Source organism: Leptidea sinapis, chromosome 27 (genome assembly GCF_905404315.1).
Source record: "Leptidea sinapis chromosome 27, ilLepSina1.1, whole genome shotgun sequence".
Classification (NCBI taxonomy): domain Eukaryota; kingdom Metazoa; phylum Arthropoda; class Insecta; order Lepidoptera; family Pieridae; genus Leptidea; species Leptidea sinapis.
Genome location: NC_066291.1, coordinates 3,058,142 through 3,084,746, shown reverse-complemented (window position 1 = coordinate 3,084,746; position 26,605 = coordinate 3,058,142). Strand labels below are relative to the sequence as shown.

At 34.0% G+C, this 26,605-nt stretch overlaps 1 protein-coding gene across 1 annotated transcript in view; it reads right to left on the bottom strand.

The window, feature by feature from the left end:
• Positions 1-930: 930 nt before the first annotated feature.
• LOC126972747 (calmodulin-binding transcription activator 1) overlaps positions 931-26,605 on the bottom strand; it is a 258,853-nt gene continuing 233,178 nt past the window's right edge. The window contains exons 6-16 of the mRNA XM_050819761.1: positions 14,290-14,367; positions 6,847-6,991; positions 5,331-5,377; positions 4,225-5,259; positions 3,586-3,829; positions 3,256-3,476; positions 2,874-3,143; positions 2,237-2,427; positions 1,542-1,676; positions 1,315-1,409; positions 931-1,083 (exon numbers count right to left, since the gene is read on the bottom strand). Coding sequence (XP_050675718.1) covers positions 983-1,083; positions 1,315-1,409; positions 1,542-1,676; positions 2,237-2,427; positions 2,874-3,143; positions 3,256-3,476; positions 3,586-3,829; positions 4,225-5,259; positions 5,331-5,377; positions 6,847-6,991; positions 14,290-14,367 — 2,562 coding nt within the window. The 3' untranslated portion in view covers positions 931-982. The remainder of the gene's footprint in view (positions 1,084-1,314; positions 1,410-1,541; positions 1,677-2,236; positions 2,428-2,873; positions 3,144-3,255; positions 3,477-3,585; positions 3,830-4,224; positions 5,260-5,330; positions 5,378-6,846; positions 6,992-14,289; positions 14,368-26,605) is intronic.

Below are 26,605 nucleotides of genomic sequence, written 5' to 3'. Positions count from 1 at the left end.
CTTGAAACTGTATAGATACGTCTGGTTTCATTCAAACAATCGTATTTTTTTTTTGTATCATAATAATATATTATTATTGTCTTTCTTACTTTAATTCATGACAATTGATTTGTATTGTACATTTGATTCTCCGTAACTTATTGCTACGCTAAATTCAAATGTCACTCTTCGTACGGGTTAGCAATAGGATGAAAAATGGGGCTCTCAGCACTAGCTGCACCGGCAACATAATATTGTGATCTTATATTATTATTTGATACATCATAATTGTATTCTTATACATACTGATACGTATGAATATAGACGAATACGGTGTGTGAGCAAGACTTGTAGAAGTTACACCATTTAAAATCCAATTCTTCATCCGCGCGATTTATAGATTGTATTAGACTGTCTATACAGTTTCGCTCGAGCGAACTGACCTGCAGCAGTCGGGCAGGGCGCGGGCGAGATTGGCGAGGGGGGTGAGGCGGGCGAGTCGGGTGAAGGTCGCGCGATCAGCATCGGACTCGGCGCGCGCCTCGCCGCCGTCTCGCCTGCGCGGGCGGACAACTGTCAGTCGCGCAGCTGGACCAGCGAGATCACTCCTCAAGTTTGCTTCTAACTTAACCCGACGAGGCTCGAGTATATGCCTTTTCGCCTCAACACTCAAATGAAACGTTATGGCAATGCAACAGTAAACTGACCAAAATGGCTGCAGCACACATGTTTTCCCCAAACGTTTTAAAGTTTTTGAAATGATTCTACATAAATACCTTTTTAATTTTCTGCCTGTTATAGTAAATTTTCAACTTTAAAATATTTAAAAAATTGACTAGAAGATTCTTGAAGCTTAATATTATATGTTTTGAGGCCTAATGTGGTCATCATGACGTTATTACATTACAATAACGATGCATTTGGTGACCGTGATTTACAAAAAACCTCGACATTACGAAACCCTATTTAAGTTAAGGTAAATTCGTGTTTTATCGATTTTATTCTAAAGGTCTGGTCTACTAATTGTGAAATATACGAAATATGCTCCGTGGATTTTCTCTTTAGACCGGTCTTCACGCTTAGTATAGATGATTCGTGGCTTATCTAAGATGAAAATATTATTTTTGATTAATAAAAAGATTTATCACCTAGAGATGGTTTGGTTTGAAGACTCTGAAATCTTCGTCCAAATTAATTAAGAATTATGAACTAAGTATGTGATAATTTTGAATGTCCCATAGAAGGACGTACTGCCGATGAAGTAAGTAAATAATTTTGCAAATGAAAACTAAATTGTTTTGATAAAAAAAAAATACAATATTCTGAAGTACTTACAGAGAGCTAAATCCATGCGTCTTCCTGATTTTATATCACCAAGACTATCTTCAGAATTATCAGAATCAAGTGGAAGTGACATACTTCTCTCCCATCTAAAAAGAAAAAGACTGTATAGATCAATTATCAAATATTTTGCTTAAAATAAACATTCAATTGAGATAAATACAGTATTTTAAGTCAAGAGTACTAACGCACCGAATAAATATATACTATGATTTACTGACCTTAATGAGGAACTGTCGCTTCTATCTATTGCTGAGTTAGATCGAAAAGCATCGGCCATATTAATGCCACTATCAATCGAGGGCCGCTTCACAAGATTACTTTCCAAACTACCCGTTCTACCCTTTTGCAATAAACTGAAACATAAAAAGTAATCATGTATTAATGTGTTTAAAATCAGTAATTTTTATACGAATTGCAATACAAAATGTTGCATTGTATTTTTTTTTATGGAATAGGAGGACAAACGAGCGTACGGGTCACCTGGTGTTAAGTGATCACCGCCGCCCACATTCTCCTGCAACACCAGAGGAATCACAAGAGCGTTGCCGGCCTTTAAGGAAGGTGTACGCGCTTTTATTGAAGGTACCCATGTCGTATCGTCCCGGAAACACCGCACAAAGAAGCTCATTCCACAGCTTTGTAGTACGTGGAAGAAAGCTCCATGAAAACCGCACTGTGTAGGACCGCCACACATCCAGATGGTGGGGATGATATCCTAATTTCTAAATCTGTCGTGCGAAGGTGGAATCGTAGTTCATTTATGCTTATTAAGCAGATAATGCTTCAAGTTTCTTGTTATATTGTAGATCGAAATAATAAACATTTTTACGTACGTCACTGTAATTCATTCATACCCTACCGCACTGTATTTACTCTTACTCTTTATAACTACAGAGTAATTATCAATATATACCTATAAGGTCTCCGAAAAACCGTATCTCCTGTTGGTGGGTGGATCCTATCAAGCATAGCAGCAAGCTTATTATGGCCAGCTCTACGAGCAGCAGCTGCTGCGGCCCTTGCACCGGCTTCTCTTCGTGTTCCAGCACTCCATCGGGCTAGAACCACTGCTGTTTCGGTGTGACCAGCAGCACTTGCTACCATCTGAAACATGTTAAATATGACGTGTCAAAACGATAAAATCAATATACGAGTATTTTAATGGAGGGATTTCACTCACAAGGTACAAAACAATCAACTAGTGGCATTTATATTAAACTATAAATCTTAGATACCTACCTATTTACTCATTTATTTATTGTAAGGGTACAATTATTTTTTGCTGAATATGCTGTTATAGTCATACCATTCGCAAATATTAATGATTTCAAGAAATTAAAAAAAAATTACATAGATTTTTTAAAAATATAATAGTTGTTACAATTAAATTAACTTCAAATCATTTGACACATCTGAGAAATGAAATGAAATTCTTTTATTCCTGTCAAAGCCAATTTTGATGCCTTCTAGAGAGACTTCTTGCATGCATTTTATTCTTATTTCAGTTTTTTTAAATAAATGTGACAAAAGAAATCATTCTCGGTACATACCAGTGGCGTGCAGTTATCGCCATCTCTTGCACCTAAATTTACTTCTTTCTCTAGCGCTAAACTATTATCGTCGTGTCTCCATCTTAGTAAAGCAGTGGTTAGCCTTGTGTATCCTAAAGCAGCTGCTAAGTGTAGAACAGTACAACTATCCTCGCTTGGCTCTGTGGTGAAGCCTTCTGAAGTGCCAGCAGACCGATTGCTCAGCGTCTGGCAATACGTTACTAGACGATCTTCGAATTTAGGATTCGTGTACAGTTGGGCATCTTCGACCTGAAATTTTTGGACAAATCTTTGAAATTAGGTACAAAGATACTATTCTATTATATTTGATTGAAAAAGCAAATATAATCGCAAATAATATCTAAACAGAAAAAAATACTACCTGATTATCATCGGCAGGTTCTATTTTTAACTGTAATCTTCCATGCAGTCGTTGTAAACGCTGCAGTAAACAGAATCGTCTAAAATCCAATGAAGGTAATGGTGCTGATGCGGCTGCGGTCGGAGCCGGCACAGGACCAGGCTTATATTCAAATACTACTGTATCAGACACTACTCTACCGCCACGAGCTACTTGTAATGCAGCCAAACCAGCTTCATGGGCTGAAATAATAATAATATTTTATTTAAATTTTTCGTAGTACTGATCATTTTCATCATACTGCTACGATTATGATCAAATACAAAAATCAAACATTTACATGATCATTACCTGGACAATAGCACCTCAAAAGGCCATTCTGGATCAAAATTGAAGGTACTGGGAAATTGTCAAACAAAACTGTATATTGATCAGAAGTTTCAGTCCAAGGTCCAGCAACCAAAACCTTTACTCCTCCTTCAGCGTATGCCCACTCAGGTGAGTAATCGATGATATTCATGGCCCCCTCACTATTACAATCAGTCTGCATTTTTTCATTGCTGTCATTTACTGGTGATGAATTACTGCAGATTGTCTAAAAAAGCAACTAAATGTTTAATTTGATGTAGTTATGTTAACACAATAAATATTATTTTTTATTAGTGTTGGTGTATGGAATCATCGAATACTAGAATATTTCTCAATAATATTATTCCTTTTTGAATTTTAATGAAATAGAATGGCTGTATCATATTCAATGCAGTTATTAACTATATGGCCATATAAATATAGGCCAAAATGACACTTATGAATGTCAAATATTTTACCACCACTTCGGAAAAGTTGAGCTACCAACGACCCATATAGCCCAGCGATTACCCTTTTCACTGAGTTAGAGGTTTCGTTGATTATCGTATGTAAATCGTATTTATTATATCGTTGTATTGCAATTTTAGAAAGATTATAATAATTTTGTTTATCGCAACTTACCACGGGATTTGTAGAAATTGAACTTGGATCAAGCACCTCCAATTCAGGAAAATCACCTAGCATATCAAAAGCATCTAAATTGACAAACACATTATCGTCTACTACATGGGTTGGTGACGCCACTGCCTCACAACTTTCTATAAAATCCATCGTATCAATACCAGATACCATAACGTTAGAAGTCTCACTTGTTCTAACAACACTTCTGTCCAACTCGCATGTTGGCATATTAGCAGAGAGAGTTTTCTGAATATCTTCATGCGATAACTCTAGTGTCTCATCAAAAAATCCACTAGAAGATTCCAGATGTGCGTCTGTACCTAATAAAACTAATGTGTCATCACAGTGGTCTGTGTGCAGTTTACTTTCTAATCGCTCTATTAAATCTGGATAACGAGATGGAGTTACTGGAGCACTTGCTATAATATGACTACGTGTTCTAGGTTCCATTTTTATTTTCCTATCGAAGCTTTCTACATTCACTTTCTCTTCTACTTGATTTTCTACTTTAAAAACAGTTTCAGTGTTTGTAATGCAAGACGTGGCTTGAGTATCAGGTATTTCTCGTTTAAGGACAAACGTTGGTTTATACTGTTGTCGATACCGATCCCTTGGTTCTTCACAAACGAATGATGTCACTGATAGTGGTGATACTAGCGATGAATGCTGTTGAGTACCATTACTTGTTCCATTAAGGATAAGAAGACCACCTCCTCCTTGTATTTGGCCTAATGATAGTAGTAAGGGTGAAGACTGGGTTGTTGTTCGATGATCCCGTGTATATTGGCGTGGAGGATGTGCCATCGGTCTTGGTGATGGTCCAGTTGTCGAAGATACATGATGATCGGATGCAGGTGGCTTTGAAGTCTGAATACGACGTAAAGCATGAGTACAGTTCCTAGAATCCTGACATGTGGAGTCTGGACATCCACATTCTAGCTGCCTAGCTAGCGCCGCTGCTCTTGCTGCCCTTTGTTTTTCCATTAGCTGACCCACAATAGCCTCAACAGTTTCCGCCGTCTGAAACATTTTTCCCTACATTTGAATTGACAGAAAATATTCTCATAAAATACAATACAACTAAAAAAGGGTCAGATTCTGCTTACTGATATTTCCAATTCATTATTGAGGTCGTGTTCATCTTCGCTGAAAACTGCAAACAAAAAATATGAGATAAGTATCTGGATCAACTAATGTCCTATCATAAAAAGACACGAATAAGCAATTATTGATAAATCGACACGTAATATTAATACATTGATGATTCCAACCACGATAATAAACATAGTAAATGTTCAACATTGTTTTAACGATCCACATTTATGAGGATCAGTATTAATAGGGTGTAATTAATTTATCACCCCGCTCTCTTTATAAATATGCAATGAGGGTGAACTTTGCTTGTTGCGTTTTAATTTACTCAACTTAACATTTACGAAAGGCGGCTGCGAGACAACTATTTGATTATATCTAATACTTACGCCAAGATTTCAGCATGAAAATAATATTCATCAAAAATTTGTACGTTCTTTAAATGTCGCATAAATTTTAAGGGGACGGTTAAAGGAGTAAATAAGAAATAAATTCATTTTTATGCTATGAATACGTCTGCGCTCTTATAGAGAGGGTTTTTTCAACAGTTTAATAGCAGGTCTAAAAAAGTAATGCGTATAACATTTTGATTTCAGAATACGAAGAAAAAATCCTTAGTTCGTATTTTATTCGTCTAGATGGACTGTGACAGCTGTGGAAACGTCGAAATTTGTGGTTCACAGTAAACCTCTATTTTGAGCAATGCACGCACACTAACACAAAGTGACATACAAATCGCGAGTGTAAGACGTAGATTGTAACTGGAGTAAAAAACCTGGTCTGTTTTCATCGGTTGTCTAGCAGCAAGAGGCTCTAACGTGTAAATTATGTAAGAAGAAATCACTCAACCGTATCTACGAAGTAAAGTATCTATGAAGTAATTATATGCTCTAAGTTTGTAGGAAAACGTTTCGTTCGATTTTTAAAAAAACATACCAAGAAACACTATAAAAGCATTTAAACTGAAAACGTGTTTAACGTCCTAAGGAAAGGATATCGGAAGAAGTTTAGACTTCGAGATATGTTTTATCTTAGCACATTCTTTTCATCCTTACTTATATTAAAAATGGGCAAGTGAGTTTGTTCTTTATTTATTTGTTTCTTTCTTAACCAAACAAACAACCGATGGTCATGAAATTTTGCAAACACGTAGTCAGGGGTAAAATGGATAAGTTTTCTTAGCATGACGAATATAAATATACACTCACAGGCACAATTAACCTCCCGCCATGTATTCTAGTGAAATTACTGGGCAAATGAGAATTAACATCTTATGTCTCAAGGTGACGAGCGCAATCGAAGTGCCGCTCAGATTATTTGAGTTTTTCATGAATCCTGAGCGGCACTGCATTGTAATGGCTAGGGTGTATCAATAACCATCAGCTGAACGTCCTGCTCGTCTCGTGCCTTATTTTCATAACAAAAATAATATTTATTTCAATTTGCAGAAATCGCCAAACTTTGACCACATTTAGAGAATGGTACGTTAAAACTATTCTTAAGGAAAAAAATTATATGTATCATACTTACACATAGGCTTGAGCTGGCTAACAAGTTCATCTTTCGTCCACTCCTTCTTATCAGCCCAGAGTGCGAGGCTTGGTGCCACTGTAGCGAGCTTGTTGTCGTCAGGATACGGCACGTTCAGATAATGCACCAACACGATATCAGGGTTCTGCAAGCAACCGTTATAAAAGCTATGAGTAGAGTGGGGGAGATACCTCTTGAAGCTTAAAATAATTATTATATTATTAAAATAAATGCAATCGAGATTGTTAATATTGAAAAAAACACTAACAAGGAGCCAAGAAACGATCGATTTATTGTAACAAATAAAGATTGTTTTAGGCACATCGTTGATGCTATGAGTTGTGTGTTAGGGTTGCCTACAGTCAACAAGCATATCTACAATAAAATAATAAGTATAATGTACAATATACACATGATATTAAAATAACAATAAATAGAAAACGATAAGATTAGGTTGGTTATAATTAAAGAACCTGGTTCATTCAAGTTACTGAACGGAACGATTTTTCAAATAAGTATATATTTAGTGAATAAGTAGATAGTTGTGTTATGGATGTAGATATATTTAGGTCAGCTGTTTTTGTCGTCAACTTAAATTTAATCAAAGAAATATCCAGCATTTAATTAATACAATCCATAATAATTATCCTCAAATTTGTCAAAGAATATTAATTTTGTCATTTATTATTTAATCGCCAAAAATATTTGGTTTTATCCAAATGTTGTGAGTCTCGTGCCCGATTTTAGCGAGTCAACATCTCCTGAGGATGCCCCGTGTAGAGGCGATACACGTGTAGAATTGTTTAAAGGTGAATATTGGCGGAATTAACACTCAAGAAAACTCACACCATTTGGATGATTATAGATTCCCGCAAAATAATATATTAATAATATAATGGATTCATGTTATCAATAATTTATTATGTTCAAATTCTAAATAAAAGCACGCAATAGTAAACATTTTTTTGAAATTCAAATGCTTAATGTTACATTCATCTTCATTTCATTACAGCATAAAAATAACGCGCGGATTCGAGAGAAAAATTAAAAAGCTGCCTTCTAGTATAAAGGCTCTAAATCGACTCTCACGCAGTTAAACGTACAAAATAGTAGACAATATTTTAATTTTCAGCGCGAAGAGAGATTGTAAACCGGAGTGTGCAGTAATAACAATCCATTTGTCTTCAAAATGGTGGCAATAAACATGGCGGCATTATTTATGTAATGGCCGCCGGACAGGGTTGCCACTTCACACGTGCACTTTATTGGAGTTATTGTGGTTTTTCATTATCGCGTTAACGTGATAATTTTGTGTAAGCAGATGTTGGATATGCCCCAAATACCTACTTAAAGATTCAACTTTATGGTTAATTAATTCATTCAAATTTCCATGTTTATTTTTTTTTTGTAACCTCGAAAAATAACCTTTAACTCGAGAACTCAGTTATTATTGTTTTAATTAACTTCAATTACAAGAATAACAATCTACAAAACAATAATATATATTCTTATCTACTAAACGATAGATTCAACAAAGAAAAAGGAAAATTACTGGACTTTTGTCAACTGCATTCAACCAATTGTCCATTAATTTAATATTATAAATATCCGGACGACCGAGCCTTGCTCGCTTTTAGAAGGTCCAAAACTTAAACAAGAAAAAACTAATAGGACATCTGGATTTGAATACGGGGTCTTCTGCTTTCCGGATCACCCATGTCCCATCTGAGCTATTATAGTATTGTATATAGTGGCGAAATTTACCTTCGTATTTTAATGCTAATGTAGTAGTTTCTCATTAAAACACGGATAAAACAATTTTTTTTTAAATTGAAACCTAGCTAGATCGATTTTTCGCCCCCGAAACTACCTATATACTAAATTTCATTAAAATCGTTGGAGCCGTTTCCGACATTCAGTTTATAATATAGCATATACAAGAATTGCTCGCCTAAAGGTATAAGATTTAAATTGCTCCAACTAGTAATGTAATGAATAAAAATTCTAAAGACATATTAACGAAGGAAACAAAAAATGTCGACATTACACTGAATTAGATTAAACTAATTTCGTTACTCCATTTAATTTAGAAAACCGATAACTTGTCAGCCCTTAGATTTGAAAAGTTTTTATTGCATTAAAGTTAAAAGTTGTGCGACGATTTTCAAGGGAGGGATTAAGCGTTAGTATGAATTTATATTTAATGTCAAACAATAAACGCCAACAAGATGTTTGTTCTTTTGGAAATAAAACATGTGATGTGTGGTGGTCCTCCACAGTGGGGTTTTCAAGGAGCTTTATTCGACGTACTATAAAGCTGTGGAATTAGCTTCCTTGTGCGGTATTTCCGGGACAATACGACATGGGTACCTTTAGAAAAAAACGCGTACACCTTCCGTAAAGGCTTGCAACGCTCCTGTGATTCCCATGTTGCAAGAGAATGTGGGTGGCGATGATCAGTTTGTCCTCCGTTTCGATTAAAAAAATGTGATGAGCAATTATTTTAAAATATCTCATTTGACTACTTACTAACACGGGTTACACTCCAGGAGCGTTGGCAGAAGTGAAAACTTAAAAATTTTTGAATATTTTGGAATGGTTAGAAAATTATTTCGCACGAATTGCTTTATTTATCAGTATAAAAGTACTAGCATTTATGGTGTCAAATACAATATTCATTTACTGCGCTATCGTACACTAAAAATACAATTTATTACTTCATAACTATTACGATTTTTTTACATTAAAATGTTTATCCCTCTTTAGATCTCAATTGCATTAGTTTACATTTTATATATAACATTTAGCTTTGAAAACTATTTATTTATGTTACTTTACTTTGTCTCATACAGAGTCAAAACGTCGACCATCCGGCAGAAAGCCGTATGAGCAGCCAGAAAAAAATGACATCCCATGGCCACAAGTGCTACGCCAAAAGTGAACGTTTGGAAACCTACACATAAATTATTTTAATTTAATTTTGGTCGAAAATTGAACTCATTTTTATCGTGAAAGTTTTATTACATTGCCTCAAATTTTTTCGCATGCTCCATTACAGCCGGCCGCGGAGTAAGGATGAAGTTGAATCATTAATTTCAACTACTGCATTCAAGCCTGGGTGGCTGTGTAGTCCAAGTCTTTTATTAGATAATGTTTTATTTTATGAACAAGTAACGCATAATATATAATTTAATTCTTTCGATTATGATGGCTATATTTATAAAATGTTATTTCATGAAAAAAATTTCTTGTTTCTGCCAATTGTTTTTGTTTTAACGTATATATTAATAATATTCACTGATATATTAAATTTATTTTTTATTAATGTAATGGTGTTAATAAATATTTGATTTATTTTTTAATTTAGTTAGTTGCTAGTATCATAAAACAGCGGCAACATATTGACACCTGTTACTCAGAGCGGATGCGGACCGCAATCACAAATTCAATTACCTACCTGTCGCCATTCTGCAATCTAAACCTACTGTCAAATTCATTGCGTTTTCCAAATGTCAATATATAAATAGTTAATATAGCGGGTATAGTGATGGGGTTACTAACAAAAATAATAGGTGTTTTACGTTACTTAAAATTATAATTTTAATCTCTATCGTTTACCTCAACTGCTAAGGTTAGCTAGAACGTGATATAAAATTAAGAATTATTTTTTATATCATCCACCTGACTCCACTTTTTAACCGACTTCAAAAAAGGTTATCAATCAGTCGGTATTTTAATTAGATTACGTTATTTCTGGATAACATAGGTATCACATTTACTAAATCTCTTCACGACATATTATTAAAGATAGTACTGTTAGACAGAGAGGGCTATGCCCGGAGTTTTCCTGCAAGATCGAATCAGAAATCCGTAGCAGAACGTACGGCCTATTTAATTTTAGGGTGCCCCATTATCCCTGTGATGGAACACCAAACACGCAAGATAGTATTTTAGGGTCAATACAATATAATACATTTCAAAAACATGAAAACAAAACAATAAATCAAAGCATTCATCCAACTCATCTACTACGCCCTATTAAAATGAAAAACGCTTGAAATGATACAATTTCTCAGAGTCAGCACAGAAGCTTTTACTTAGATATGAAATCTTGAAATACGCGCCTTTGATACCTTGCCCATGATATTGATAGAACCGCGAATTGGACTTTCCATTCCAATATTTCAAATATATTTTCACTCGAATCGTTGAAATATTAATAGAATTTCTCAAACTTCTCGCGTTATACGTAACTGGATCCGCCTTGGCTTTTAGATATGTAAGGTAGATTAAACGGGGTAAACATGATTCCGATGTAAACTGGCTACTTCAGATTTATGAAAGATCAATTTTATATTTCAACTTAAGGAGTCCACATGTCTGGGAACATTTTAACAGGGTGTGACCGTTAAGTGTACCAGATGATTATTTCAAATTCAAAAAATCTTTATTCACTGTAAAACTTTATAAGTTATTTAGTGCATGTCAGGATGAAGTACAAAAGTTACAATAGCATTCAATTGAGTATTACAATATTCATTAACAGTAAACTTAGAAACATTATTCCCAACAATTTTTATCATTCAAATAATCTTTCCCATTTTAATAGGCCTTAGATGTTAATTTATTTTTTGGTTGGAATAATAAATTTTTTAATTGGTAATATTTTAATATCATTTGGGAGGTTATCATAGAATGTTATACAGTCCACTTTAAAAGATTTATCAATTTTACGGAGCCCAGTAGATGGACTTGCAAGGACTGGCGAGTTTATGTTTGTGTTGAGTATTGAAATTATGTACATCACTATTCTTATTAATTTTGCTAATATGTTTATGAGCGTTTATTGCTAATGTGTCAATTTTTTATCTGTGCTGACAGTGACAGCTACAGAATTGTCTAGAAAGTCAATAGTCAATCACTACTTTGGTTGTATCGTTTGTGTGTACCTACGCGATTTGTCATTTGAGTGTTTCCCGTTGTTTTATTGATATTTTCCTTCTTTCTATTTGACTTCTGATATTGCTAAACTTGTACGATCATTATCGTACAACAAAAAAACAATCACATTTCAAAAATCAGTTGTTTTAATATAGATATTTGCCCATATATTGCATAACCTCAATTTTACAAAACCTATAACTCTGCTTTCAGATTGCCAAAAATCCTCAAATTCTCAGTGATGCTTTTTAAATTTATAAGCTATTTATTAACACCAATTTCATCCTTTTACATCTTGGCCCAATAATGTATGAAAGGGTATCCCTCTCCTTTGTGACGACTCATCACATTTTAATACTCTTATCGTGTATGTTTGTGCCCTTTATATTTTCCATTACAGATTTTTATCTTGAATTGGGACTAACGATTTACGTTATTGCATTATCATTGGTGCTTGATGAATGTGCAAAGTTTTACTTCAATCCGACGTTTAAAAATGGGTGAAAATCGCGTCAAGGATAATGTTGCACATACATAGATAAACAGATAGATAAAATTAAAAGAAAATTTATTATTATTATTGAATAACAAATATTAATCGAATGGACATGAACGTAATTGTCTTGTTACCTTGACTACAATAAATTTATAATTTATCCGTAGATCAACTGATAGTAATCTTAATATATATAAATTACGTGACACGTTGTTTGTCCGCGATGGACTCCTAACTAATGAACGGATTTTAATGGGGATTACTTCATGGAGTGCAGTTTAGTCCAACTTGAGAGATAGGATAGTTTTTATTTCGATTTGAGACCCATAATTATTTTTAATTCCAATATTTGTTTAGTATGAACATAATATTTTCTATGAGAGAATTTATTGATGCACGGTTTGACAGTTCCGCTGTGAAACAATTTGGTAATAACAACATGGAGCATACGTTACGAAATAATTCTTGATGTTTTGAAATATTATCAACAATTCGTAAAAAAACAGTATTTTATTTATTATGTACAGAACAACATCTGTCGAGTCAGCTAGAAGAATATAATATATGCAATAATTAATATAAAGAATAAATTAGAAACAAGATTAATTTAAACAATGTCGTTCAACGTTAGACTAATAAGATATAAGATGATGAAATCATATTGTCAACAAGAAAATGAATATATGTTTTATTATGAAAATAAGGGACGAGACGAGCAGGACGTTCAGCTGATAGTAATTCATACGACCTGCCCATTACAATGCAGTGCCGCTCAGGATTCTAGGAAAACCCCGACAAATTCTGATCGGCACTACAATTGCGCTCGTCATCTTGAGACATAAGATGTTAAGTCTCATTTGCCCAGTAATTCCACTAGCTACGGCGCCCTTCAGACCGAAACACACTAATGCTTACACATTACTGCTTCACGGCAGAAATAGGCGCCGTTGTGGTACCCAAAATCTAGCCGGCATCCTGTGCAAAGGAGCCTCCCACTGGTAAAATACGTCTGAATTCATACGAGACTCATGAACAGTGTATATATACTGTGGTATCGACTGCCCGGATATTTTTTATCCATCCATTTAAAGTCTTACATCTTTGTGCTATTCGGTGTCGAGCTATTTGTCCCGTGGGGCCCAAAGGAGCGGAGATTATCAAATTACTATCTACGCGTCTCAATAGAGCACGAAATGCAATAATATGTTATACAGCCATTGTTCTTGTACAAATACAAACAACTTAGTAATTTTTTGTACTGCTTTAAATAAAATATTGACTCTTATTTATATATAACTAGCTGACCCGACAGACGTTGTTCTGTATATAATAAATAAAATATTGTTTTTATATGAATTTGTCAATAATATATCATAACATCAAAAATTACTTCGTAAAATATGCACCCTGCTGTCGTAATGAAATTGTTTCACAGCAGAACCGTCAAACCTTGCGTCAATAAATTCTCTCATAGAAATTATGTATGGACACATCAAAGGAAAAACAAATTTGTTGTTTTTATTTAATTTGGTAGCATTTTCCTATTTATTCACCTTTTAAACCTTCCCTGGACTGCCACAAATAATTAAATTAAGACCAAAATTAGCCAAATCGGTCCAGCCGTTCTCGAGTTTTAGCGAGACTAACGAACAGCAATTCATTTTGTTATATATAGATTATATGGCCAAAAGTGGAAGAGACACAACTAAAATTTATAAAAGAAGGAAAACAGTTCCAGTTATATGTTGTGTTGTGTGAGTGTGTGTGTGCGTGTCTCTTGTGTGTGTGTGTGTGCGCATGCCTTTTGTTAATCTTTGCATTTTACTTGTTTTATTTGTTTATTTATTTATTTTACATTGCATTACATTACATGTTTCAGATATTAGTTTATATTTTGACAAAATAATAATATATGATAATAAATTCGTATTAAAAGCTAATCTTACCATTTGACACGATATGCCATGCCATACTTACGTTAGTTAGGTATTGAAGGTTATAATTACGTTTACCTGAAGCAGCCAGTAACACCTTCGATGGAATGTTGGCAGGATGGCTGAGTGCACGTAGCAACCGTAGATACACTGAAATTTAAAATTAGAACGTTAGCATAACTAAATCGTCATATATTTATATATATATATATACCTTCTTCTTATTTCACCTTCGCACGACACGTCATAAGTGAGGATATCATCCCCACCATCTGGATGTGTGGCGGTCCTCCACAGTGCGGTTTTCAAGGAGCTTTCTTCCTTGTACTACGAAGCTGTGGAATGAGCTTTCTTGTGCGGTGTTTCCGGGACGATACGACATGGGTGCCTTCAAGAAAAGCGCGTACACCTTCCTAAAAGGCTGGCAACGCTCTTGTGATTCCTCTGGTGTTGCAAGAGTGTGGGCGGCGGTGATCACTTAACACCAGTTTACCCGTACGCTCGTTTGTCCTCCTATTCCATAAAAAAAAATATATAAAATAAGGTCAAAGTCAAGTAAATTTTATTCAATAAGTCTTAAGCTAAAAGCTTTTGAATCGTCACTATAAATATTTATTTTATATTACCGAATCTACCATACAGATTCCTATGCTCGGAAAAGTAGAGCTCGTGAGAAGAACATACAAGAAAATCAACGGCCACTCTTTTCAATCGATATAGTGTATTACAATAGCTGTAATATACAAAACAAACTGTGTCCAATATAATGAATGGAGTTCAAAGTTAAAAGAGTTTTAAACATTAATTTTCCATAAAAATTTATAAAGAAGAAACTGTACAAATATCTAAAATCATCCTATTTTGAATGTGTCAACCTTTAGAGCTTCAATTAAATGTTTGTGTAAGAATGATTCGTAAACATAGTCGTGATTACTGTCATGATTAGTAATGGCATTATAGGTCTAATAAAAAGCCTGCCTGCCACGGCATATGTCTATCTATTAAGGATAAAATTATATATTATTTTAATACTTAAAAAAAATTGGCAATTATAAAGGTAAAAGCTGTTTTCACAAATGCGATATTAATCCTTATCAGTTTATTACTACACTATATAATCATTCAGAAATACTTTTTTTTTTAATTTTTAACTTTGATTACACATTTCCGATGGCCTTTCACTGCATTATTCCTGAATACTTACATTTTACTTTCTATTGACAGAACAACGTCTTTCGGGTCAGCTAGTCAATAATTTAGCAAAAAATGATAAGTTTTTTTTTTCAAGAACAGTTGATACAGATGTTTTGTATAGTAAACTTAATTCTTAATACTACCGATTTTTAATACTGCTTACGGTGAGAAGAGTCGGTAAATACTTAACAATGGCTCTTTAAAAATATTAATAATGTCATACATAAAACAGTAAATTAAATATTATCAATCACCTACATAACGTTAAGGTCAAAGCAACTATGCAATATTAATAATTGTAAGAAACAATAATACGATACAACAATATTTATTCAAACAAAAACCTACATCAAACTCAAAACATTGAAAATATCACACCATAACAACATCATAAAATTTAATAACTTTTTAATCACAACGAAACGAAATTTATAGATCGGCATTTTGGCGCAAAAAACATTTCTCCTTTCAAATAAATCACGTTGAAAATTGATAAAATAAAAGTGTAAATCAACTTTGTACGTGATTGTACTTTGTATTAAATCATCGTTTTGTATTTATCACATTCTTTAATATACAAACGTGCGGGTAGTTTCACACTACAAATATTTTATCGTTTTCAAAGTCATGGAGTCATCTTTGAACATTTAACTTCACAATTTACCATAGCAGGGAAGCTCCTTTACACAGGATGCCGGCTAGATTATGGGTACCACAACGGCGCCTATTTCTGCCGTGAAGCAGTAATGTGTAAGCATTACTGTCTTTCAGTCTGAAGGGCGCCGTAGCTAGTGGAATTACTGGGCAAATCAGACTTAACATCTTACGTCTCAAGGTGACGTGCGCAATAATTGTAGTGCCACTCAAAATTTTCGGGTTTTTTTTAGAATCCTAATGCACTGCATTATAATGGGCAAGGCGTATCAATTACCATCAGCTAAACGTCCTGCTTGTCTTGTCCCTTATTTTTATAAAAAAATAGCATATAGGGCTGTTGGATTAACATATTACAATATGTTGAGCATCAAATTGTACATATTCTGGTGACAGTTTATCGTTGACACGTTGCACTAATATATATTCTTATCGACCATTAAATCCTGTACCATAACATCCCTATACTTTTATTGTCATTAACTCGTAAAGAGCCGTGTGTTATGTTTAAGTTTCAAAAGCACGCTACAATGTGTCCTAGCAAGGTCGACACGCTTCAGGCTGAATATAAATTCCACAACTGTTGCCATTGGTTAGATAAATGGAACAAGTTAGAAGCGATTTACACAAACTTTTGTAAAATTACCTTAAATAGCAAATTACCTAGTTGTTTGACGGATGAAAATCGTGAAAAGGTGACTCGCAAAAGTTTTATTTGTTTCATTAGTCTTTTAACTATTTCGAGTTACGACGACTAGCTATTATTACTGAAAGGAACGTTCTAGACACATCGAGACGTGAGGGGAATAAATTAAGATTATTTATATTATTGTTGTTTAAATAAAAGTCTTCCAATATTTATTAATAATCTGTGTTATATTCCGTTTTATTTTAAACTTACACTTCTTCGAATCCAATTAATCATCGCTCTTATACCATTAAAAAACTTTATAATTAGCAGGTAAGTCGAAATTTCAAATTGAATTTTTTTATGTACTTATTACTTATTTTTATTACATCGTTTAGCTAAGAGATATTAATTTATATAAAGATACGGAAATCCAATAAGGCTTAAATAACCAAAGTACTTTATAAACATATATCGAATATAGTATATAAAAGCCTCAATCATTAAAACTTAACAATTTAAATTAAATCTATTCGCCTTCGCTTGTAACTTACGTCACGTTGATTGATAGAGGCTTTTGGATAACGAAATTAGTTCAGGTGCCAATTGTATGCTAGCCGCATTTAGACACCCAATACTTTAATTACTTCCATTTATGTTGAATTAGTTTAACTAGCTAAAGTTTAGTTAATTTGTTTCATTTGTCTGTTAAAGCTGGCTTGATTCTCAATTGCCGGTAACTTCGAAAATCGCACCAAGAATCCTTAACTGAAAATATCCTCCTCTTCATTTATGTAGCAATCCCAGGAGGAATGAAGATGTAAGTCTCTCCTTAAATATCGTTAATGTTAAATATCCTTAATAGTCATTCTACATTATGATTCCTTACTTGTGAAATAAATTCCTACGTTCTAAAAATACTTACTTAGTATTCATTTAAGTCATATAGCCCCAGCAGTTATAGCTCTGCTTGACAAATCAATGGGTGAATACTTAAGTATCCGAATGACCCATTGATAATTAATTATATATTTATAAATAATTTTATTATTACACAAATAAAATTTTAAAACAAAATTTTATCGACGATGCGGGACTCCAACCCACGACCTCTGGCGTTCCGTGCCAGTGCTGTCCGAACTGAGCTAACCATTCGAGTGACGTATCGTCATAAAATCTTGTAAAACTATATAGATTAGCTAGAGATAAGTTGTTCTTAATAATGTCATAATTTTAGGAAAAACCTAGACGTTAAAAATATACGTGGGAAAAAAGAAATTTTACATTCTAAAGAAACATTTGCTCACAAAACATACTAACACCCATTCCTATTTCTTATATTTTCAGGTCACATACAAATAAAATGTATGAAAATATTATCACAACCCCTAAGTAACAAAATATATGTTAAAACCGACAGACCTCTACGACTGTATTATGCAGTTATATTGTTGTTTGTTGCCGAAACGAAAACAAAATCTCAACCAAACCCATGTATATGATTATACCCTCGGTCGAATAAAATAACGGATCCCTTTATTTATATAAGAAAATATGAGAACAAGCGAACAAAGCTATGATGTCTTATTTTGTAACAAAAAGTATATTATAAGTATTTCGTAGTATCGATTTTGGTTACTTTGATTTGTAAAATTAATCCCAGAAGTGTGAATCCCAAGTCAATTTTCTAATATGCAATTAGGGACTACCCGCACTTATTCAGCTCTTTTCAGCTTTTGTCCATAGAAAACAACAATTTTGTATGGAAACGTGTACGCGTCGATTCAGCTTTCCGAGTCCATTCTGCTTTCGCGGTAAACCAGCATAAAATGAGGATAAATGTGTTTTTATTGCGAATGCTATAGAGAGCGTTCGGTGCTGTTCCGCCGCGTACAGCGCTGTTCGCCGTCGAATGCGGCGGAATAGCTCTTTACAGGGATGGTTCGCGACTCCTTGTCGACAAGTTGCGACCTGTATTATTCCTGCATTGATTTGACGTAATCATTATGCACGCAAAGATTAAGGAGTGCAGACGTGATTTAATGTTCCGTACGCGGCTGATAGAAGCAGAGCTGTATAAGTGTGACCAAAATCGTTCAGCGAAACGCGAATGGAGCTGAATAAGTGCGCGTACTCCCTTATTGGAGTTGAGTAGGTTATTAACTGTAGAGAAGATTCTTTAGATGGAGCCACAACCTAAGAGTTGAACAAGACATAATAAGATTTACGATCTATGCGTCACTCGAACGGTTGTCTCAGTAGGTAAGAGCGCTCGGACGGAAACCGGACGCGGGTTCGAGCCCCGCATCGTTCATAAATTTTGGTTACAACTTTAATTTGTATAATTAATCCAAGAATTGAGAGAAATCACTTTAAAATAATCAACTATTAGTTCTTATTTTGACAGTGGTTAGTGACCCTACCTACTGAGCTAGAGGTCCCGGGTACGAATGGGAATAAAGCGAACACCCTCAGGCTCTTTAATTATAAATGTTTATTGTACGATATTACATTGTAATCCATATTTTATATTTAAAAAAAAAGCCCGCTGAGTTTCTTGCGCCCATTCTTCTCAGGTATGAGGCAGTCTCTTTTGAATGGGTGGTAGATTTTGACGTTCAATAAGTGATTTTAAAACCTATTTTGAATAAAAATATTTGAATTTGATTTGAATTTGAAATCCCGATAGGTGCAATCATTTATACGATGAGTATGGATGTTTGTTTCCAAGTCATGGATATCTATAATTATTTATGTAAGTTTCACTATGTATACTGTATTAAATATATCGTTGTCTTGTACTCATAGTACAGGCTATGCTTAGTTTTGGGACAAGATAAATTGTAAAAAGTGTGTCAATATTATTATTATTAAGAGAGTAACATGCTAAGCTTATAACAGCTAAGTACTTATCATAGCTATTTTACTGACCTGTTTAGTGAGAAGTTTGAAGTAAGCTTCTATATGAGAATCAGAATGGTTCTAAAAATGATGTTAAATGTGGAAGTGCCACTTCAGAGCCGATGAAGTTATGAATGGTAGTTTGTGTTTCAGTAGGCAGGCTCACTAACCACTGGGCTATAGGTCGTCAATAATAAATACTATTAGCTGAGGAAACCCTAAGAAACAATTATCTAATCGTAATAAATATTATGTTACAATATAAACTTATCTATTATGATATGATAATAATAACTCGCGGTCGGCTTCGGCATGTTATATGTGGAAATTATTTCGACAGAACGACCGCTACGTGACTTGTTAAGGAAAAAATCATGCTAAGCCAAAAGACTAACGTAACACAATTTATTCAGTTATATTTGGATGAGTAAAATATAAAGACAATATTTACTGATAGCATCATTAATGGTTTGCGAAAATTTCATCTTAAAAATGTCCTTTAGAAAATCCTTTCTCTTCAGAGGGCTGAGTAAATGATATTACTTCATTATTATTGGTGTAGATAATTTTAATTATATTTGATGTCATCCAGGCACATAACCCTTACAGTTGTGAATAAAAAGAAAAATGAACGAGTCGGACTCGCCGACCGAGGGATCTGTACATGTGAAAACTTTTTAGCGGCGTTGAGCACTTTTCTTGGGATAGGTATAAAATGTTTAACTCGCGTTAGCACACGTGGCCTGATCGAAAATTCGTAAGACATTCGTTGAAATTATAGATGAAAGATTTACACTTGTAACTATTTAGGTATAGTTCGGTTCATAACCCTTACAGTTGTGAATAAAAAGAAAAATGAACGAGTCGGACTCGCCGACCAAGGGATCCGTACAAGTGAAAACTTCTTTATCGGCGTTGAGCACTTTTCTTGGAATAGGTATAAAATGTTTATCTCGCGTTAGCACACGTGGCCTGACCGAAAATTCGTAAGACATTCGTTAAAATTATGGATGAAAGATTTACACTTGTAACTAATTAGGTATAGTTCGGCTATTTCAACTTAATGATCATACGGTCATTGGATCAGTGGTTGAATCGAGTCGAGGTCGAGGGATCAAAACTCAGCCGTGAAATGTTTTTTACAGTTTATTATGGATGAAAATTGATTTTTCTGAGGGATAAACTTTTTTGTGGAAAATAGTTAAAATAGTTCAGAAGTGTAAAATTTTTATGTAATATAAATTGAAATTTATGTACGATAGCGCAACATATTAATATTGTAATAAACCAGATAAATGCTAGTACTTTTATGCTGATAAATAAAGCATTTCGTGCGAAATGATTCCCTAACCATTCCAAAATATTCACAAATGCTCTATGTTAATGTTCAAGATTTGTGTTTGTTTGTTCAAGATGTTTGATTTTGTCGGCAACCCGTTTTTTTTTCATTCTTCGTGATTAAAACTATAAATAGTTATAGTAATAATAAAAAATATGTTTAAGTTTGTGCCAATAAAGCCCTTTTATACCTTACGGTTAAACCCACATTACGGTTAACTCAATTAAAAAATCAGACCACCGTTCCTCGGATAAAGGCCCTGTTTATTATGATTTAATTGCAAATGTATAGTTTTCATACTTTTTCCTATACTTGTAGTATAAGTCGCTAGTATTTCCAAATATCATATTTCTGGCTCAACGGAAAATACCGTATAAATTTTGATTCCATTGAGAGTGTCGAAATAAACGTTTTTTGCGACATAAATCCTTTTTTTTGCGTTAAATTAGAGATTTAATTTATTCACAACTTCAGAGATTATAACCCTGAGTATATGGTTTTAAGTTCAACCCAATATCTCCACGCGTTCCCGAGATAAACGGTCTTGACAGACGAACAAACGGACGGGCAATTAAGTAATCCTATAAGGTTTTCGTTGTTTTCTTTTGAGGTACGGAACCGTATAAAAATCGAAAGATAAACTAAACTCAATGTTTTAGAGCCACTCATACTCGTGTATATATAATAAAAAGTTCGTAAATAATCCAAAACATTACACAATTGTACGTGTAATTCGTATTAGTAACAGCCTGCAATTCCATTCCGAATACCCACAGAGTCGTAGCAAAAACCCCGAAATTGAGCAATTATCGATCAAATAAATCCACCGAGCCAATGAGGTCTAGTCCAATCCGATAGATAACCTATAAAACCTGGCAAATGGACGGATTCTAAATGGCTCCAGTGGACCGTATTTTGTGATAATGCCCGCGATTCAGAACGCTTTTGTAGGTTTGTGCCGTGACGAATTAACAATCCTTGTGTAGGGATTAAATGTGACTCATACAGCCTGATTCACAATAAGTCCAAAATATAAAACCATCGTTAAGTAATATCAATATTAGAGTTTAAATGTAGCTAGAGTTATAAACTTTATACAGAATCGTATCCAACAAGATCTTACTCTTCCGTCTGTTAGTTCATTCGTAACTATGTTGAACTGTTCAATGATATATTATTATGCGTTTGAGAGAACAATATTTTGTTCGCGGTTACTCAAAAATTACCATTCTAAAAGAATGAAAGAATAAGAAAAGAAAAGTTAAGAAAACTGTCTATACAGAATCAGCTGAAGTGAAAACACTTTTGAAGACTTCTTGCTTGCAGATTATTGAAATGGCGATTCTAGTATAATTTGTATGTTTTTGACAGTGATAACCCTCACTTCTGGGATTACTACACAAATAAAATTTTTAAACAAAATTTTATGAACGATGCCGGACTCGAACCCACGACCTCTCGCGTTCCGTGCGAGTGCTCTTTCAACTGAGCTAATCGAGAGGTCGAAGGTTCGACTCCCGCATCGTTCATAAAAAAAATTGTTTTCAAATTTTATTTGTTTGATTCTGGGATACTTAATAATATTTGTACAGACGCTGATAGTACAAAAATGGGAATTATAGACGAGTATTTTTGAGATACTACTTTCAAGAGTGTCTCACCTCTTTTCGCTAAATTCTTTTCAACCCAATTCCTTCCATAATCATTCGTAATCTTAATTCTACGGCAAGAAAATGACACTTAAGAATCTCAAAAGTAATTTTTCTTTTTCTCAGTTACCACTACTTGGAAAATATTGAGCTTGAATGAGCAGAAGTGGCAGGAAAGTCATTGCCACTAAGATACTATATGAAACGTTTTTTCATTACTCGTTTCGGCTTCATATTGAAAAACATATTTTTTTCAAATTCAATTACTATTTATTATTTTTAACTTTGTTGATTACCAGTTCCGACATATTTTATTGTACTTTTAGTGTGTTTTGTTAAATTATCAAATTTAAATATGAATGACTAAATCTAACTAAAAAGTTACAAATCCCTACCAAATTACTCTTCTGAAATAATTCCGCTAGTTCAAAGTTGTCTTCTAATTGCTTTTCTATCAGATCTATTAAATTACTATTAATCTCTAGTTATTAAGGATCACATTAGTTCAAAACAATCCACTTTGGCTCAAGGATGTACCCTCGTGCTTAAGTCACGTACGGTTGACATTAAAGTGCTGGAAGCAATTCTGACTTATAAAATCAAAAGCATAAGGAAGAAATTCTAGAAACAATTTAAGGCGAGGTGTAGACAGATGGATTGTTGAGCAATTTATCACAACTTATGGCACAATATGAAAATCCATAAAACATTATTCAGCTTGGATCATTCTAATCAATCTTTTGTGCCTTTACATTTTGGTTTTGAAGTGTAAACTTCTTAAGCGGCGTTGCACTTTGCTTGAGATGGGTATAAAATGTTAAACTTGCGTCAGTACACGTGACCTGATCGAAAATTCGTAAGAGAGTCGTTAAAGTTATGGATGAAAGTAGACTTTTCTGAGAGATAAACTTTAAAATGTAAATTAATTGGTAATTTTTTTATAATACATAAATTGTAATTTTGGTGTACGATAGCGCAAAATAAATCAATATTGTATTTAACCACATAAATGATAGTACTTTTAAACTGAAATGAATGAAACTTAATGAATTGCTTTATTTATCACAAATCAATTCGACCGAAATTATTCCCTAACTATTCCAAAATATTGTCTGTGAAGAATTAAGTAAGATGAGAATTACACTAATGCTAGGACCTCTTATGAAAGACAAAATATCAGCCAATATTTTAGATAAGAATGTGTTATACCATATTCTTAATTGCCTCAGTGCCAATATCGTTACAGGAATGGTAGTTTACGAGGCACATAGCCATACGTACAACTAGGCTTCTCTTCTTCTTGGTCGCATTTTTCAAGGTTTTCGTAACTAAAGCCTTCCACTCCTTTCGGTCCTGGGCCTTCTTTATTGCGGACGTGAGTGGTAGACCAGTGAGTGTCTTGATCTGGTCCGATCAGGGGCTAGGTGATCGTCCGCGTGGTCCTATGACCTCCAGCTTGCCTATACGAGTATCTATCAGTTTGTCTAATTTACTAGGAATGCAGCGGGCAATGTAACTTGACACATAGGCTTATTTAGAGATAAATATTTGATGATTAAATATAAATGAGTTTCTCCATACTTCTCTATTAAAGCTTTTCCGAAGTGGTGGTAAATTTGGAATGTAAATTTCAATGTTATACTACCCTCAGTATATTTTTTAAACTGTAAATAATTATATTATAGCATATCTCACGTATGATGACAAAATAGCTATGCGACTAAAATCAACCAAAATAAAGGGTCTTAATGAAAATATTACCCCTGAACAGATCCGGTGATGAAGCCAAAAGGCATTTATCAGAACTCCTAAATAGAACAATTTATTCCAGCCCTTCGGGTTTATTGGACTTTCATGAGATCACACTGTTTCTATAAAATATTCTTCTTGATATTGTAATTGTATTATTCTGCGTTATAAGTTGATGTTTGCGTTTTTAAAAAAAATTGTATTTCACACAAATGCAATATTACGCAAACGAGTAATCGTATTACATCTCAAAATTATAAGCAAAAACATGAATGCTAAGATTCAAATTCAGGTCACCATATATAAAAAACTGTCTTGCTTTTAGTTAGTTAAGTTAGTCCAAACTCAGAAAGGTTAGGGTAACAACAAAGTAATAACTTCATCCAGTTATTAAAATGTCGTCCAAGCTTGAAAATGATTTAGGTAAAAGTGCATGCTGCACTTACGCTCGCATAAATTACAATTGAGCTAACACAGCAGAAACTTTTCAAAAACTTTCCAGGTGCCTCGCTGTGCAGACAAAATTCTATCGTAGTTTGAATTCCAAGGTTCTTACACAGATACTTTTATTTAACTGTATCTATAGTATTACTATTGGACTTTTAAAGCAAACATGTTTTTCATTTGTCAAAATGTGTTTGCAATCTTAATTTCATGTTTACCTGCAAGAAAGTTTTAAGAATGTATCACAGCTAAAACTATATATATCCATTTCCATAATATTTACAAATATTGATGGATATTACTGTTAGAATCTAATAGTAGTAGTGTATATAAGAGTTTTCATTCAAACAATCTGAATAAATATCGGGTCAAGAAATAATTCTAGTCGGCTTATAAACAACGGGGTTCACACTATACAAAGCTTTTTTAACCCATCCTGTAGATCAAATCTTAACCCAGACCAACCTACAATCTCCGGTTAAGCGCATTCTTGACGAGTATAATTTAATAATAGTCGTTTCAAGCTGAACGTGTTAAATGACACTTTATAATATAGTTTTTAGCAAAAGATTTGGGAGCATTCCGAAATTTGGTTTATAGTATTATTATTTAATTGTGTTACTTCATCATCATCAGCCGGAAGATGTCGACTGCTGAACAAAGTCCTCCCCCAAAGATTTCCACGACGATCGGTCCTGCGCTGCCCTCATCCAACGTATTCCGGCGATCTTGACCAGATCGTCGGTCCATCTTGTGGGGGGCCTACCAACACTGCGTCTTCCGGTACGTGGTCACCATTCGAGGAATTTACTGCCCCAACGGCCATCTGTCCGTCGAAATATGTGCCCTGACCACTGCCACTTCAGTTTCGCAATCATTTGGACTATTTCGGTAACATATTGTGCTACTTATCTTTAAGTATTTTGTGAATTATGTATACATATCAGACACCGTTACCTTTTAATACATAAAAGTAGTTTGTATGGATATCGCAAGTACAACTAACTTACTAAACAAATAAAATAACCGTAAATAAAATATACGGGTGCTGCTTGTGGTGCCAGGTTGACCTGTTATAAGTAATTGTATATTTTGTTGGATCCGATTCATAATTATGACAGTAATCACGACCTATATAATAACAATGTACAAGCTATAGATACATCCAATGTACGATAATTTATATTTATATAGTTTATTCTTTATTACTTTTTATGAAATATTGTTATCAAATTTAAAACGCTTTTTAACGTTAAAAACGATTCATATATTGAATGCAGCACCTAACAAACTAATTTTTTATGTATATTACTGCCACTGTAAAATATTTGATTGAAAATAGTGGCCGTTGAGTTTCTTGTGTGTTCTTCGCACGAGCTCTTCATTTTCCAAACATATAGTATATTGAGTAATTTAAAAGAAATACAATTTATAGTGATGGTTTAAAAGCGCCTAGTTTTAAGCCTAATCGAATAAAGTTAATTTGACTTTGACTAAATATAATTTTGAATAATACAATACAATACAATTTAGTCCACGAAGCAGATCTTATTTTTTTTTATGAAAATAAGGAACGAGACGAGCAAGACGTTCAGTTGATGGTAATTGATACGCCCTACATCATACATACAAAAATTCTGAGTGGCACTACAATTGCGCTCGTCACCTTGAGACAAGATGTTAAGTCGCATTTGCCCTGTAATTTGACTAGCTGTACCCTTCAGACCGAAACACAGTAATGTTTACATATTTTTGCTTCTAGCCGGCTTCCTGTGCAAAGAAGCCTCCCGCTGGTAATTATGCAACACTGAATGTCTTGAACAGTACGAG